The 18,193-nt window shown below is 35.4% G+C and overlaps 1 protein-coding gene across 1 annotated transcript; it reads left to right on the top strand.

Annotated features, from left to right (window-relative positions):
* Nucleotides 1-1,175: 1,175 nt before the first annotated feature.
* On the top strand, nt 1,176-16,396 carry LOC130420849 (solute carrier organic anion transporter family member 1C1-like). Its single transcript, XM_056748341.1, has 15 exons — nt 1,176-1,262; nt 2,228-2,281; nt 3,933-4,074; nt 4,502-4,634; nt 5,128-5,252; nt 7,392-7,538; nt 7,955-8,053; nt 8,880-9,131; nt 9,214-9,378; nt 10,098-10,293; nt 10,380-10,545; nt 11,030-11,214; nt 14,380-14,444; nt 14,527-14,644; nt 15,074-16,396. Exons 2-15 carry the CDS (start codon nt 2,234-2,236, stop codon nt 15,285-15,287), a joined length of 2,055 nt encoding a protein of 684 aa, XP_056604319.1. The 5' UTR covers nt 1,176-1,262; nt 2,228-2,233; the 3' UTR covers nt 15,288-16,396.
* Nucleotides 16,397-18,193: the final 1,797 nt, after the last annotated feature.

Here is an 18,193-nt window from a genome sequence, read left to right as displayed (position 1 = left end):
ACCTGCGAACATTTAACAACTTTTAATAAAATAAACAAACAACAAAACGAACCCTCACTGTAGACTGCCGGCCACACAAACATAATAAAACATAACATAAAATCCAGGCCTGGTTCTCTCTCATCCTTCACTGTTTTTGCTCCTCCTATTTAATCTTTTGGAGCTCCTCCGTGAGAAATGCGAAACCGGTGCAACGCGCAGCTGACGGTCATTATCACTCGCGTCACCGGCCTCGCGCCGTTCCTTCACGGCCCTCATCCCCCTCTCCTTGTCACACATAGATAAGGCTATTTAACTAGCAATCTAGTGTATAGTACAGAATCCTGAACACATCATTATTTGGTCATTTTAAAGGGGTCCTATTTTGCTTATTTTGCAAAAAAACTGTTTATTATGTTAAACAATATGCGTTCTTGTTTCGATTTTCAAAAAAAAAGTTTCATGTATTACATATTTCACCTGTGTTTTACACCGTCATCTCAATTCTCAGAAAATTCTGTTGAGGTCCTAGTTCTATGTAGTCCCTCCTTCTGAAATGCTCCGATAGGTCAAGCTGTGCCAATCTTTTGTGATTGGTGTACCGGTTTGAGTGTGTTTTGAGATGTCCCACCCATTAGTCTATCCTTTTTCTGGGGTGCAGGGTCAATGTAAATTTTGGGATTCATGATGTCACTGACCGAGTGAAAAGTTTGTTGTAGTCCCAACGAGCTGAGAAAATATCTTAATTTACTTGTAAACTGTTTCGAATTGGCAGATGTTGTTTATGCTCACTAACTAAATTTAAAAAAGTGAAATTTCATTAGACCATCTTTGGAAGATACATTCCAGGCATCAGATCTGTATGTTCAAACACAGTATTCTACGCCGGACAGCATATACCAGTTGTTTTGCAATCATTTAAAGTATTTGAACTGGAGTAAAAGGCGATTTCACAGTAAATGCATTGCAGTGAAAGCCCTCACTGTTCAAAGAACTACTAGTGACAGTCTTCAGCAAGCCGCCTTTTACTGTGGCGTCCCCTCTCTGTTTGTCCAAGGCACACACTCTTATGCCACAGTGTTAGAGAGCATGTTTATTTGTCTGTTGTGTCGTCTGTAACATTGTGAATCCCCAGCAGAGAAATGATCTGTTGACATGATCAGCAAATGGTCATGACTGTTTGGTTACTGATTAGATGTTATAACATTGAATGATAAGGCATTACCTGTGAGCAAAGTCCCTTCGTCTTCCATCCATTCTGAGGGGAGCAGACAACAGCACAGGTACATTTGAGCTCTCTTTACATTTCACTGTATGAATCGTGTTGTCTAAAATGCCATTATTTTTTAATCTGTGCAGTTTCTCTAATTTATGTCAATTTTACGCAAACACTATTTGCGAAATTGTCACATTTGGAATTGCTAGCAGCCTATTATAGACTTGAGCAAAACAGTTCTGAAATGCAGAAGAGTTTTAAACTGTAATTATTTTGCTTAACATAGTTTTTGGAGCGATTAATTACATGTAAAAAACAAGACAACAATTATAATACAGACAGCCGTTTTACATAAATTATGAAATTGGCAGTGAATTGCATTGCACTCGAGATGCAAATTTCTATAAGCATAGGTATGTGTCTTTGGGATTGAAACCCACAATCTTTGGTTGCTAATATACAATGCTCCACTATTTGAGCTACAATTTGACTTAAATGAAATATAAACAATTTGACTGTTTTGACTAACGTTTGAAGCCAACATAGTTAATCTATGAAAGAGAAAACAAGCAATTGTGAAATAAGACTTTTGCCTCTAAACCTTACAGTTACTGAGATGCACCTATTATGACAATTTCCCCACGTGACAACCAGCCCCAGCACCCCCTAAAACCTCTTTTTCTTCTGAAGAGCATCAAACACTAAATTTGGTTGTTGAAAAAACATTCCCTCACATCACATTTCATTGTTTAAGTTGGTTTGATGCTTAGGACAATGTTTGTCCACGTTTCTACAAAACTTTGATTTTTTCTAAACACCCTTCCTCTTGCAGGAAATGGGGTGCAATTTCTGAAACCCTCTCAGCTCCACCCTCAGGGGTCTTTTCCCTTCATATGATGTTTTCTTATTCCCATGAACAATGGAGCTATGAAAATGCCGTTTACTGCACAATAGCGTGATGTTGGACATAATCCTGATGTTTGGACATTCTGCACTCTTCAATCATCTTTCTTTTGTTTGGTTTGCTTCCAGGGCATCATGAGCGTGGAAAAGAAGGCACGAGAGCCATGTTGCTCCAAATTAAAGGTAATTATGCACTGGTTTTGTTAATCCTTCATGATCAAAGAGCTGTTAACAGTCCATTTAATCCCATCTGTAGATCAAGTCAACCTTTTCTACCTAATGAGATTTACTTTCCAGGAGCCAAACAACATTCAGACATGAAAGTTATACATTACAAAATAATGTGGTTGAATTTTTTTTATATTGTGGCATCTATTGGCATCTATTTAAAAGTGCACATTTCAGTCAAAAATGTTTTTAGATTGTGTAAAATTGGTAATGATAAAACAGATAAATTGTTAAAAAACAGTATGTAAACACTTTTAAATGTCAGACATTAGTTTAACATGTTCATTGTTAATGTGACAAACTACAGCTGTGTATACTCTGCTAGGACGTCTGTATTTGAGGGCAATTGACTAATCCCATTTACCCCAATTGAATTAAAGAAAGAGTTACACTGTTTTTACAATAGGTTTAAAGTAACAAAGGCAAAGAAAATTAAAATTGCATTTTTGATAAGTTCTAACATCATTTATTTGCAGACGCCACCTGCTGATTTTATCATTCAATGCAATGCAGTATTTTTTTAAATGTGATATAAATTTCTGAAAAGTACTGCTGTAAACTGTTTTATGATTAACATTTGTTAACATTTTATCTTAAGTTTAAGCTAAAAAGGCATTGAAAGTAATAAAGCCTGTGGGAACCCTTTACTCACAGCAATACTATACTTAACCATGTTGTACTGTAACCAATTAAGGGTGTGACTTCTGACCCCAGAATATAGATTTAACACGTTAATTCTTGATCTTTTAATGGTGTAGATTATTATTTATTATATCTCATTTGGTAGTTCAATAATCTCTAATAATTTGGAAAGAATACCATATTATGTTAATAAACACATTATCTTAAAATAAAATGTAGTACTTATATGTAACCCTGGATCACAAAACCAGTCTTGAGTAGCACACTAACATTTTTTGTAAAAGACAAAATACATTGTATCGGTCAAAATTATTGATTTTTCTTTTATGCCTAAAATCACGTAGATATTAAATAAAGATCATGTTCCATGAAGATGTTTTGTAAATTTCCTACCTTAAATATATAAAAACTTTATTTGTGTGTGTGGATGGCCTGCCACAGTGCCCCTAATTAACAACTTCAAAGGCAATTTTCTCAATATTTTTATTTTGTTGCACTCTCAGATTCCTGAGTCTTAAACGGTTGTATCTCAGCCAGATATTGTCCTATTCTAACAACTCAATCTCTATTTAGAAAAATTTACCCATAAGACTGGTTTTGTTGTCCACGGTGACAAATGTATTGTTTTTATGGTAATCCAATATACTTCAAATGTAACAGGGAATATACACAGCACAGCCAAAACATATGTGTAAATATGGAGCCACTGCGAAAGAACACTTAGGTTTTTACTGTAACTATTTAAATGATTCATACCAAAAAAATACAAATTATTTTCATAATACATAATACAAAATACATAAACTTGGGAGTGGGCTCTTTTGACCAGCCAACCACATAGAAGACTTTAGTAACAACAATGTCCTGCCAACATCTATGTCTGTGTCTTTGAAACTGAGTATTGGTATCTAAAGAATTGATGCTTAAAAGGTCTACAAAATGTGTTTGTGTGTGTGTCCCTCAGATGTTTCTGTTTGCCATGTCCTGTGTGTTCTTTGCCAAAGCCTTTCAGGGAAGCTACATGAAGAGTTCCATCACACAGATCGAGAGACGCTTTGACATTCCCAGCTCTCTGATAGGGGTCATTGATGGAAGTTTTGAAATTGGTAAGAATTAAAATCACTTGTTTAAGGCCTTGAATGTAGCAGAATATAAACATAAGCATTTAATGTATAGCCCCAAAAAGAGTTGAACATCTTTGCATCGGAAACAATATAAACATAACAATGTACAATTAATTGATGTAAGAACTTCTCTTACTACCAACATCATTTTGACCCTAAAATTTTGTTTTGTTTCATTCTTCCAAGGATGTGGTCTTTCAAATCAATGAATGTTGGTTTAATATGTTGTTGCCTGCAAATAACTTGGTTAACAAAGTCAAATTACAAATGTCATTACAATGTCATTTTAGGTCCAAATACTTCCCTGGGAAAATTGTTATTTTACTGTAAAGGCTGCAAACTCTGACTTTTTACGTTTGTTTTGTAAGAACATATGTCTGATATATTTCTTTACAACATTTTCTTTAAGGTAATCTGCTTGTAATAGCGTTTGTCAGTTACTTTGGTGCTAGGCTTCACAGACCTCGGCTAATAGGAATTGGATGTTTAATCATGGCTGTAGGATCCTTTATAACGGCCATGCCACATTTCTTCCAAGGACCGTGAGTTGACACTGACATGTTCTGAAATACTTACTACATCGGGGATGGGATGTGTTCCCGGACAACATTCTTAGTGGTCTTAGACCTGCTTTTATGTCTATCAGATTTTGTTTTTAGAGATATACACCCCAGAGAAAACCATAATTGCAAAGAGGTTGCACTATCATAGCCTGATGGAATTATCACATATTTAATGTACAGTATTTTCTTATATAGAGATAGAAAAAACACACCAATTTAACAGTTGAAATGAAGATAGTAGATATAGATATTAGATAATTGGGATAAATAAGATCTACCTTTGAGGTTCTTTTTTAGATCTTTAGATGTTTCTTGCCCATGGGGCCTGAACGCACCATGACAAGAATGTCCTTTGATCTTCTTTGGGAAAATGATTTAAAATATGTGGTAACACTTCACAGTAATGTTGTATTTGTTAACAATTAGTTAATGGATTTGCTAACATGAACTAACAATAAACAATACTTTAAAGGTATAAATATGAGACAACACTTTCACATTCCATCAACCCCAATGGGACAGAGAGTGCCCTACCTTGCTTAGCCAATGGCAGTCTTCCACAAGATGATGAAGCTTCCAGAGCAGATAAACAAGCAGGTGAGACACATGACACAGATACAGACCTGTGATAAGACCACAATACCAACCCTACAGAAAAATTTAACTTACACTGTAAAACTTTGATGTAAATTTACGGTGAAATTCTACAGTATTCTGCTGTATTGATGACATACAGGGTCATACTGTAAACTGGGGAAACATCTAAAATATTCTGTCAGGGGGTCCTGAGGACGGGAATTGGGAACCACATTGATGAGTTTATTCAGATTTGTTTGATTTGGGCTGCAGCTAAACTGTGGCTTCTGACACTGTCTTCTCTTTTGTTCTCCTTTATGTTTTCTTCAGTAATTGTGTTTGTGTTCATCACTTCATAATCTCATTTACAGCAAACAAACTGTAGAAAAACATATTCATGCAGGTGAAGGTAATGCCAGTAGTTTAACGTAAAATTACAACAATGTCACCAATGTGTTGAGGACTAGCAGAAGTGTTTAAGGGTTTGTTGATCTATAGTTTTGGTTTTAAATAACTATGTGGTTGTTGATGCGAGGTTAATCTATGTAAATTATGTTGGCACACATGTGTTATTGTAATTCAATGATTTTTTTTTGTGAGGCTTCAGTTCAGGTGTTGTTTTAAATGTTTAAATTGTTGTTTAATATGTCTTAGCAGGTTCATTTTGTGTCAGATAATCTTTTTTAGTGGGATCAAATTAAATACGCTCACTAAACTAACACCAAATTTACATTAATTAATTTGGCAGACGCTTGCAAATGTTAATACACAGAAACGAAATGATCTTGAAATCCCAGCTGCCAGTAATATGGCAGGTACATTTTTAACACCGTATCACACTGTAATTCTACATAAAGTAAAGAACTGTGGAAAAAAAGTTCCTTGAAATTACTGCAAATTTACAATGAAAAGTTTACAGTGTATTTTTAACAATAAAGATTCATTATTTTTTGACAATGAAAACAACAAAGTCATGAAATCCATTCTTTATAAAGACAATTCATTTAAAGCAATTATTTTAATTACTTACATAACTTACTTTACAATTGTTATGAATTATAATATAAGATATCGATACAGTCATGGCTTTTATTGCTTATTGGCGTCCTTATGGCGTGAATACATGTTTTTCTTTGTCTTTGGTGTGTCATAAGTTGCCAATGCTTGTGTAAGACACGCTAAATTGCTAAAATTAAGAACAAAAGTTATCTTATAGCGATTGCTCACTTAGACCAGCCTGAAACGCCCTGTATAACATCTGGAAAATATATGAAGAGTTAAGATGCAAAACCCTCTAAGTCCGTCAAATGACTTTTCGTTTAAACAAGCTATGTTTGCCAGGCTCAGTGGCTTAGTGGTTAGCACGTTCACCTCACACCTCCAGGGTTGGGGGTTCGATTCCCGCTTCAGACTTGTGTGTGTGGAGTTTGCATGTTCTCCCCGTGCCTCGGGGGTTTCCTCCGGGTACTCCGGTTTCCTCCCCTGGTCCAAAGACATGCGTGGTAGGTTGATTGGCATCTCTGGAAAAAATTGTCCGTAGGGTGTGAGTGAGTGTGTGTGCCCTGCGATGGGTTGGCACTCCATCCAGGGTGTATCCTGCCTTGATGCCCGATGACTCCTGAGATAGGCGCAGGCTCCCCGTGACCCGAGGTAGTTCGGATAAGCGGTAGAAAATGGAATGGAATGGAATCACAATTTGCCTAAAAAAATTGCTCAAAATTGCAGAATTTTTATAAATCGTTTTTTTCATAATCTTAAAAAAATCCAATCTCAATGCCATGCAACCGTATAGAAATGGTCATTTAACTTTTGCTATCATATTTGAACTTTAACACTGATAGTGTTAAACAAATCTCTTTTGTCTCAGTTTTAATGTAAAGAGACGCTTTTTTTCTACACATGCAAAGTGCCATTAGAAACCCTGGGAAACTGAAGCTAGAACAAAAAATTAAAAATGTTTGGCTTGTAATATGATTTTACTACCCACAATGCACTGCACTCTAAATCTGTTCTCTGGCTTCTCATTTTAAAACTACTTTACTCTGGTAAGCCTAAATGTCATTGATACCTTCGTTTTCTCTTACAAGTATATTTACTTTCGTTTGTGTACTCAAGAGCCATGTGTGAAGTTGTCCCGTTGTTGTGTTTTCTGTCTTGCAGAGTGTGAGAAAGCTGCCGGCTCATCCTTATGGATCTATGTCTTTCTCGGGAACATGCTTCGTGGTATCGGAGAGACCCCTGTCATGCCTCTTGGGTTGTCCTACCTAGATGACTTTTCAAAAGAGGAAAACACTGCCTTTTACTTGGGTACGATTGATTACTGGTTTCAAATACTACATCAGCAATTCTGACAGACATTTAAGGCTAGTTACAACCTGGTAGTTACATTGTAACCCCTTAAGACTTTCATCACTGGTAAATTGGATTAATTTGTAATCGTGGATAATAATTATATACCACACGACAATGCCCATCCAGGTGACATGAACCCAAACATTTTTGCACAGGTCATGAATCTCAACCAAATGACATCATCAAACGCTTACTTTGAAGATCTTTTGTTCTTTGTTTACTATTTACCTCAATTTATGTGAATCCGTTTGCATGGTCATTAGTAGCCGTTTCCAAATCTTTGATTTAAATAGAAAATACAAAAATCTTTCTTTTGTAATTGGTAGGTTTTCTGTGATTTTTCACAGTGTCTTGCACTTTTTTTATTTCAGCTTGCATACAGACTGTGGGAATTATGGGGCCCGTGTTTGGATTTATGCTGGGTTCATTCTGTGCCAAGCTTTATGTGGACATAGGAGCCATTGATTCAGGTTACACTTTTTAACACAATATTACAAAAGCCTCAAGCTATGTGTGTTACCAAGCAGTGTACAGATGTGTACTTTTGTACTTAATACGAGCACTCTTGGAGTTAAAAAGACTCGCAGTCATTGTTGTTTCTATTATAGTAGTATATAGTTAAAAACAAGAGAATTTTAATTAGGATATTTCAAACTTTTCCAGTCGAAAATAAAATGGATGAAATTACCAATATCTCACATTCCTTACATTAACTTTCCTTACATAAATCTGATACATAGAAATTAGTCCTTCGCCTTTCATTATGACTGTTGTAACTTAACGTAAATTGTGCAAAAGGTGAGTGTTTGTCCTTGTGCCTCATCGATTTATCAGGCCATTTGTGCAAATCAGTTTTGAAGGTTAACTCTGTGATAGCCCTCTGTTTTCCCAAAAGTCTGCAGCCATACATATTGTTATATGAGATCTGCAGTCACTAATAACATGCGTATATGTGGTTTAATGAATGACAGGGCTTTATGATAAAGCGTGTGACACATTCTCAGTGTTGCTTAGGTAAAGATTACCTCGCTATCTACATAACTGCTAACTTGTAGACATATAGAGTCCTTAGTGAAACACCAAAAATGTTTGTGAGGTTTCAAATGCTAAAACAAAACTTTTCAGCATAGAGACAAAACTTATTGTGACACTTCATGGTTTTCAGACATTGCTCTATGTCCATGAAGTCATAAACTACACTTAGGGCATAACAGGAACTGAATAAGATACATCAACTTAAAATGACGTTGACATAAAAAAATGCAAATCCCATGTCTGTGCTTGTTTTAACTTTAGATACCATCACCATCAACTATAAGGACTCCCGTTGGGTTGGCGCCTGGTGGCTGGGGTTTATAATAACTGGCGTGGTGATGTTACTAGCTGGAATTCCCTTCTGGTTCCTTCCCAAGTCTCTTCCAAAGCAAGGTAAGAGTGAAGCTGAGAAGAAATCAAACGCCCAGGAGGGTGAGCAGGACACTTTCATTCCCGACAACAACAAACAGAGCTCCAAACCAGTGGAGGTCTCAATGCGCGATATGGCTAAAGGTATTTTAGTTCTTTTTATGAGATATAAAATGTATGTTTTCATGATTTTTTGCAGGTAGACTAAGTTCTTGATATTTTCTAGAATTCCTGCCATCATTGAAGCAACTCTTCAGCAGCTCAATTTATATCCTCCTCATATGCACCTCTTTTGTGCAAATAAATGGTTTTATAGGAATGATCACATTTAAGCCAAAATTCATGGAGCAAATCTACGGCCAATCAGCATCAAGAGCCATCTTTTTGATAGGTAGGATTGCATTTATTTTATAGCATCTGTCTGTTGAATAGTGAACACTTTACAATAAGGTTAATTTGGTTAACATTTCAATAATGCTTTAGCTAGCATGAAATAATAGTAAACAATACTTCTAAAGCATTTTTTCAACATTCTAATTCATCTCATGTTAATTTAATCATTTATACACATTTTTTTTAAAGAAAACTTTTAACTATTAACTTTAGTTAATCCACCGTGAGCTAATTTGAATAATTGTATTGACATAAACTAACGTTATAAAGAATTAATTCACGTATAAAATATATTTTCCATTGTTAGGGTTAATGTTAGTTGATGCATTTACTATTGCTAAAAAGTACAACCTTATTGTAAAGTGTAACCGGGATTTCCAATTCCTTTCTATCTATGTGAAGTTACACTACTAAAATGGTCTCTATTATTGCTCCCGTAATCTGTATAAAAACCTAAATAATTATTTTATTGTTTATATAACTATATATCACTCTGTAAAACTTTTTATTATGTTTCGATGGCAACATTTTCTAAACACATGAACTCTGATTTTGCTAAATATGTTGGTCTGTTGGGACCATCTCTAGGTCAACATTGTTGCCATGTTTTGGAGATGCAGATTGAAGTTGTCTACCTTAAGAAAAAGGGATGTAATATCGTATAAAGCTGTTAATCCTATCAATCCTACTGTCAAAAATAATATTTTCTCTTGCCAGGCATTATGAATCTACCGGCTGTTGCCTTGGGAATTATCACAGGAGGGATTGTAATGAAGAGGTTCAAGATAAATGTTCTTGGTGCGGCGAAAATGGCCATTGTTGCCTCTCTTTGTGCTTTTTGTTGTATGCTTGTACAATATTTCCTGCAATGTGATAATTCGCAAGTGGCTGGACTGACTGTGTCTTATCAGGGGTAACTATATCAGAAATTTTAACAATTTTTTTGGTGTTTAGCATTGTCTGGCAATTTTAATGGTTGTAATTTTCTATTTGTGACAGGACTCCACAGGTTTCATACCAGCAGAATACTCTGATCTCTCAGTGTAACACCGGTTGCTCTTGCTCTCTCAAGCATTGGGATCCCATTTGCGCCTCCAATGGCATGACCTATGCCTCTCCCTGCCTTGCTGGCTGCCAGACCTCCACTGGGTTTGGCAAGGACATGGTAAGCTATCCATACCTTTGCAGATAGTGATGCACGTCTGAATCTGATTTGTGCACAATTATTAGATGATGGTACAGAACACGAGTTCCTGTAGTGATGCCATATGTGTAGAGATGACACCGACCATAAGGTCATTTTTTAAGAATACTTAACAGTAAACTTTGAAGGCTAAGATTGAATCTTTACCAAATTTTATGCCAAAAAGTTGTTGTTTCTACTTAAACAAGTTTGTTACATGTGGTAACAAAAAGTTTTGCTGCAGATTGGGGTGAAACACGCTCAGTGCCATGATATGCATAATTGACCCATAGTAAAGTGTTTCATAGTATATAATAATTGAGAAGACATCACAAAATTCTTCAGTCTTTAATTATGTATTTTTCTTTATTTTTTGCTTCATTGTGAATTGTGAATTTAACCGTAAACCAGGGAAACCAGGGAATTACAGGTATTGAACTCACTGACAGTCTCACTCTTTGCATAGGTTTTCCACAACTGCACCTGTGTTGGAGATTCGCCTCTTACCCATGCAAACATGTCGGCAGTGCTGGGGCAATGCCCTCGCAAGGCAGACTGTGACTTCATGTTTAAAATCTACATGGCGGTAACAGTTGTAGGCGCCTTCGTCTCTGCTTGTGGGGCCACACCGAGTTACATTATTCTGCTCAGGTACTGAATGTACACAACAGTGCAACTACATCTATCCATAACATATATACTGTACAATATACAGTATATGGATCATTCTTTCTATGCCGTAATTTGAACAACATGCATGTTTATATCACAGTTTTACCAGAAGAAAAATCTGTATACAAATGATTTTGAGAAACTGATACTTACTACAAATACTGATATACAGTATACTGTATATTGACTCTGCTGCATAACCCTATCGTCAGGGCTGTATTCATGATTACAATGCATTATTTTTAGGGCTTTCAACGTTAATTGCGTTAAATATTTGAATGCATTAATCTGAAAAAAATTAAGGCATGTGTTAACACTTTAAAATATTTAGCAAAATTAACGCATTATCCGTTAATTTTGCCATCCTTTTTCATGCGTTACATTATATGATCACATTATTATTCGTGTATAGGCCTTTTAACCATTTAAGTGCAATTTGAAACAGTTGCTTAGACGCGTTCAGAATAGCATGCTGCGTCCAAATAGCCTACGCCCACTTGGGGTTTTGGCCACTTGAGAGTATACGTGAAAGGAAGAAAAAGTGAAGGTCTTTCCAATGTCTCAATCACGCCAAAGTGCAGCAACCTTAACATACACTTAACCCACACTATCTTAAATGCCGCATCCATGGGGGAATTTAGGGCTAAGTATATCCCATCATGCATCACGTTCTGGATATTAATCAGTAGACTTTTCACTCGGGTCTCACGAGATGTAGTTTTCCAGTGCAAGTTATAGGCCTACTACTACTTTTTAAGGTTATATCTTTATATACTCTATATTTGTCTGACATGTGTTTTTTTTTAATACAAATAGCGCACTGTAAAAATAAATCTGACTTATATGATTAGATATTACATATCATTTTGTAGTAAAATGTAAAGTCTTGCACATGTCATAGCTGAAAACTCAAGTTATTTATTAGTAAACTTATTTTTATCACATAATTAGGAACACCACATTAATCACATGTTTGCACTTGCTAAGTGTAAATAAAATATGCTCAGTTTGGATCTTCACGCCCACTAGAACACTTGGGCCAAAAACAGGGAATATGTCATGAAAGTAGTCAAGTGGTCAAGTGCAAGGACCGTAAATGGGGGTATTTTGACACAGCCATAGACAGCTGCATGTATACTATCACAGGCTAAAGGCTTAGTCAGTGAATCTCTGTCAGTCAGCGCATCAGTATTAAAAAACCTTTAAGTTATACTGCACTTTAATGTAAAATGGCTTTAATTAATGCTATAAAATAGAAAAAGAAAATTTTATGGAGATATCAGTTTCAGTACTAATCTCAGAATGTTGGCTTTCATTCAAAAAAGTATTTTTAAAGAAATTGGTTGTTTGTAAATTAATTTGGAGATTAAATGTGAAATTTTTAGAATGTCAAAATAAATTTTAAAACATTAATGGGTTACACTTTACATTAAGGTTCCCTTCATAAAGCATTTATGAATGTGTTCTTTTACAAATGCATTATAAAGCAGTAATAAATGCATAAATGAGAAGGGGGATTCTAAAGAATTACCTGCCAAATAGTGAGTCATTTTTAATAAGTATTAAAAAGTCTGTATTCATTGTTTAATTGTCTCAAAAGCAGATTCATTATTTTCTTGATGTTGTTCGCAAAATAGGCTGTTAGACAGAATATTATAGTGTTATGGTGTTCTTTCTTATTATTGTATATTTCAAATCTTATGTCTTTTTTCAAACAATTGATCACTTTTTAACACTAAATTTACAAAGGTTGTTGTAAACTTGTTTGTTTACAATGTTTTATTGATTATTCAATTACTTCCAATAGTCAATCAAAATCACACAATATTGATTTAATATTTATTGTAGAAACAGAATGATCGCTCACAAGGCTACATCTATGATGTGAATTGTAATATTTAGAAGTATTGACAGCCCAGCATAGTTTACTCTAAAGAAAAGTGGATGCCTGTGAAGTATTGATGTGTATAACATGTGAGTTAAAAATGTATCACTATTTGGCAGTTATTTTGATAGAATTCCTTTTTATTGACACCGTTATAAATGCTATAAAATGCATTTGTAAATTAATTATCTATCATTAATGAACACATTTATGAATGCTTTATAAAGGGAACCTTAAAGAAAAGTGTTACCCATTAATGTTATTTGTGATTAATCGTGATTAAAAAAAAATGATTAATCAGATAATCGTTTTTAATCGATTGACAGCACTAATTATATTACAAGTATAACATTATGTCACAACAGAGTGTAATGTGAAATTAAAATAAGATTGAATATACGAGTACATAATAGTACACACAGTTTTATGTGCATATTACATCATATATAGAGTGAAGGCAGATCATAAACACTAAGAGATTAACTTGTCTTTGGCGCCACTTGGTGGACATTAGACACATTATTTTATACATAATACTTTATTACACTTACATATTATTTTTAAATTAAAAAACAACAGTGTGCTTATTCTAAAACAATGGAATAGCACAAATTTGTCTATGGGGAATTAGGGTGTGACTTAAATATTAAATAAAGACTAAATATATGACTGTGTTGTATTTTAGCATATTTAAAGTCATCCGGAAAAAGGTTGTAAACCTTTTAAAACCAAATATAATCAAATAAAACATTCTAAACATGACACAAAGACATAAGGTAAATAATCAAATCAATCATGCATTTTTTTTTAAATAGATAGATAAATAGGAGGAACAGAGTTTTTAGTGACCTTATGCACGTGTTGTTCTATTTGAGAATGGTTGAAGTATAAAATTAATGTGAATTTAATGAATGGCCATGTCAAAGTCCAGATCCTAACAGAAACGTTGTGGAAAACCTGAAGCAATGTGAGAAAACTTCCTTCGAGTTAAAGGTCTGTACTTTGGCCAAATGTTTTCCATGCTGATGTGCACGAGTGAGTGACACCAGATACTAAACGAAAATGTTCACCTTGTCACAAACATGTTTTTGTTATTTCTCTATAAATGACCCTTTTGGCAGCATATTTTTAATTTCCGGACAGGAAATGCACCATGTAGACAGAATGACCAATGTGAAATTGAACCGTAAATTTATGGAATAGAATAGAATCTTGATTTTTTTTAAATAAGTATGTTTATAATCTGTTATTTTTCTCAGATCAATTAAACCAGAGCTGAAGTCTTTGGCCCTTGGTATACAGACTTTGACTGTTCGGACTTTGGGTAAGAGGATTCATGCTGTAATCGTTTTAACCCTAGCTTGCAAAGCAGAATAATGTTTAGCTAACATAAGAAATGTTTCTAGGTGGGATCCCTCCACCCATTTATTTCGGAGCCCTAATTGACAGGACGTGTCTTAAATGGGGCTCAAAGCGATGTGGAGGTCTAGGGGCATGTCGCATTTACGACTCGGTTGCCTTCAGGTCAGTGAAATTACAATGGGAAATTTTAACAACACAATTATAACAATTAACAATAACAATTCACAAGTATTATAATACAATATCATATAGAATCATAAAGAAACCTGTAAAAAGATTGGCCATTAGGGCTATAATTGCCTCTCTCCACAAAAAACACTTGGCTCTGTCACGATCATGTCACTAGATAAAGAGAAACATGACATGATGGGGCAGAATCATGACCGCATTCTACGTTCGGATTGGTTGCCACCGAACCGCATCATAGCTCATTACCTTAAAGTTGACCTCATTTCAACTCTCCTTGATCAAGATGCGCCTCACCGCAGCTCGCTGTTTTGTAAATTGTAGATATTATCACACAGAACAACAGTATTTTGGGCAAATGAGAGAAAAGGTTTGTAATACATATTCTTCTTTTTTGCTCTACAGAAATACTTTTCTGGGTCTTATTTATGGCCTTTACATTTTGTCCTACCTGTTTTGGGGGGTCCTGTACAACAGACTGTCTCATCGTCAAAAGAAACTTGATCTTAAGAACCAATTAAACCAGGATGACACTGCTAGAGCCACCAATGGTAGTGGAAAGGCCCCATCAGCCATCATCAAATGCAATGAAAATCCTGACCAGGAGACAACTATCTGAATATAGAAAATCTCTGCACAGACAAAGTCAAATTGTTTGTTTATTATTATACATTTAAGATGATAGACGTGGTAGAAGTATTAGATGCAGGTTGCCGGGTTAAACGTCTTCACTATGTTGTGCTAGTTTAAGACATTTCACGTTTTACAAGTATCATATCAAAACCAAGTATACAAGTAAAACAGTAAGTATTTAAATGGAGAAAAAACACATACATTGTATGCAATGTTTGTAGTTAAAGAAGACATGTCCTCATTTGTTTAATGTAGTTCCTCCGACCATTGTTACATAGAATCACTCTTATAGTGTCATATCATTGTAAAGTTCTCATATCATGTAAAAAAAGAGGTGGATTTTTGTTGTTTTCTTGCACTTATGTTTTTCTAAATTCAAAACACTAAATAAAACAAAAGCACAACCAAAACAGACAACCAATTCTAAAATCATAATTCAAAAAACAGATCCTCATAGGATGTGGACACTTGGATCCATGTGTTCTATGTTTCATGGCCCAAGGAAAGAAATACATCATTCAAGGCATTTAAAGGATCACATTTTGTGTGTGCGTGTGTGTGTTTTTTGTTTGTTCGTGGTCATGCAGCAAATGCAGGACTATAGTTTTATTTTGTGTTCTCCGTTTGGGTCCAGTAAAGGTGCATTGGAAAGTATTGTTACAATCTTTACTGTGTTCATAGCCATGATTTTTTGACCTCTCAAACATCTGTAAAATATGTGTGGATGTTATATATCAAATTGAACCGGAGAACCTGTTAATAAAATCAGTTATGAAATGCAAAGCAAATGTTAACATGACGTTTAATCAAATAATAAGCTAGGTTTGTCTTCTGTTCTGTAAATGTTCGTTTTTTACACAGAGACGCACAACTTTTACTGTCACCCCAAGATAATGGTGGGAATGTATCATAGTGATTACAATTCACACCTGTACCTTCTAAATGTATCAAAATAATGTTTGCCTTGCAACTAACCTCACTTATCCTCCCGATAGATTCTGGTTACATATATCTGTCTGCTTTATCTTATTTGTATACATTGCAGCGGTTTGTAATTCTCTGTGTCGAATAAAGTCTCACGTCCATGGAAGTAAATATTGTACTTTTCTGTATATTAGTACATGAAACATGGTGTCTTTTCACATAAACTAATCATTTTGTCATTGTTACGTTGCTTTTTTCATGCAATGCTGCTCTCAGTTCTGAAAGTGGCTCAACTTGGTTGACCATTAACCTAAGAATCGAATGTTAAGCATCTCTTTGGTGATTTCGTACTATCTACAGTTGAAAGAAAAAGTTTGTGAACCCTTTGGGCTTACTTGGATTTCTTCATAAATTGGTCATAAAATGTGTTCTGATCTTCATCTAAGTCACAACAATAAAGAAACACAGTCTGCTTAAACTAATACCGCACAAACATTATACGTTTTCATGTTTTTATTGAACACAACATGTAAACATTCATAGTGCAGGGTGGAGAAAGTATGTGAACCTTTGGGTTTAATAACTGGTTGACCCTCCTTTGGCAGCAATAACCTCAACCAAACGTTTCCTATAGTTGCAGATCAGACCTGCACAACGGTGAGGAGAAATTTTGGACCATTCCTCTTTATAAAAGTGTTTCAGTTCAGCAATATTCTTGGGATGTCTGGTGTGAATCGCTCTCTTGAGGTCATGCCACAGCATCTCAATCGGGTTGAGGTCAGGACTCAGTTCAATTTAATTCAAGTTTATTTATATAGCGCTTTTCACAATGTGTATTGTTTCAAAGCAGCTTTACAGGGGCAAACAGGAAAAACAGATAAGTTAGAACACAGCACAGTGCATGGTGTTTATACAACGAGTAAGATCATTCTAATAAATAATATCTAATTTATAAATAAATAAATGAATAAATGCAGTCTCCCGGTGAGCAGGCCAACACTGCCCTGCTGTGGCGAGGAACCCAAACTCCAATGATTGATTAATGGAGAAAAAAACCTCGGGAGAAACCAGGCTCAACAGGGAGGGCCAGATCCCCTCTGACATGTCATAGCTGCACTCAAACTGCTGACATGTGATTTAAGTTTAGCATTTAATACCAAATATTGTAACTTCAGCATTAATAAGACAAATAGTCCGTCTTTGCTCTTGGTTGGGGATGTAGTGGTCTTAGCTGGGATGGTCTGATGGTCATATTTCTCTTGGCTGGTGGTGGAATTGCCTTAGATGGAGCTGGGATGGTCAGTCAGTCTGCAGCTGTAGCTGGCGTAATCTCAAATTGGGGATGGGCATCTGTCAGTCGTCTGGACACGGTCATGGGCATCCCGAGGCAGAGGCGGAAAGAGAATAAAGAGAATAATTAGCGTAGCTGCTGTTCATTAACTATGCATTAAGTGAAGGCTTGGCTGAAAAGATGTGTCTTTAATCTAGATTTAAATTGGGAGAGTGTGTCTGACCCTCGAATAGTATCAGGAAGGCTATTCCAGAGTTTAAGTGCTGCGTATGAGAAAGCTCGTCCCCTTTGGTGGATTTTGTTATTCTAGGTGTTATCAAAAGTCCTAAGTTTTGAGATCTTAGAGAGCATGAAGGGTTGTAACGTGATAAAAGCTTGGTTAAGTAAGTAGGTGCTTAACCATTCAGGGCTTTGTAAGTAATTAAAAGAATTTTAAAATCAATACGATACTTAATGGGTAGCCAGTGAAGCGATGATAAAACTGGGGTTATGTGATCGTATTTTCTTGACCTAGTAAGAACTCTGGCAGCTGCATTCTGAACTAACTGTAGTTTGTTTATCGATGATACAGGACAACCACTAAGTAGAGCATTACAATAGTCAAGCCGTGAGGTCACAAATGCATGAATAAGCTTTTCTGCGTCTGCAAAACATAAACTATTTCGTAATTTGGCAAC

This window comes from Triplophysa dalaica, chromosome 5 (assembly GCF_015846415.1).
Source record: "Triplophysa dalaica isolate WHDGS20190420 chromosome 5, ASM1584641v1, whole genome shotgun sequence".
In the NCBI taxonomy this organism is placed as follows: Eukaryota; Metazoa; Chordata; class Actinopteri; order Cypriniformes; family Nemacheilidae; genus Triplophysa; species Triplophysa dalaica.
The sequence above is the reverse complement of the archived record's forward strand: the minus strand, read 5'-3'. Positions and strand labels throughout refer to the sequence as shown.

Coding starts and splice junctions, on each gene's coding strand:
- LOC130420849 (XM_056748341.1), top strand. CDS start 2,234: ATGAGCGTGGAAAAGAAGGCACGAGAGCCATGTTGCTCCAAATTAAAG. Junction 7,539..7,954: donor AAACACTGCCTTTTACTTGG/GTACGATTGATT, acceptor TTTTTATTTCAG/CTTGCATACAGACTGTGGGA. Junction 14,445..14,526: donor TTTGACTGTTCGGACTTTGG/GTAAGAGGATTC, acceptor AAATGTTTCTAG/GTGGGATCCCTCCACCCATT.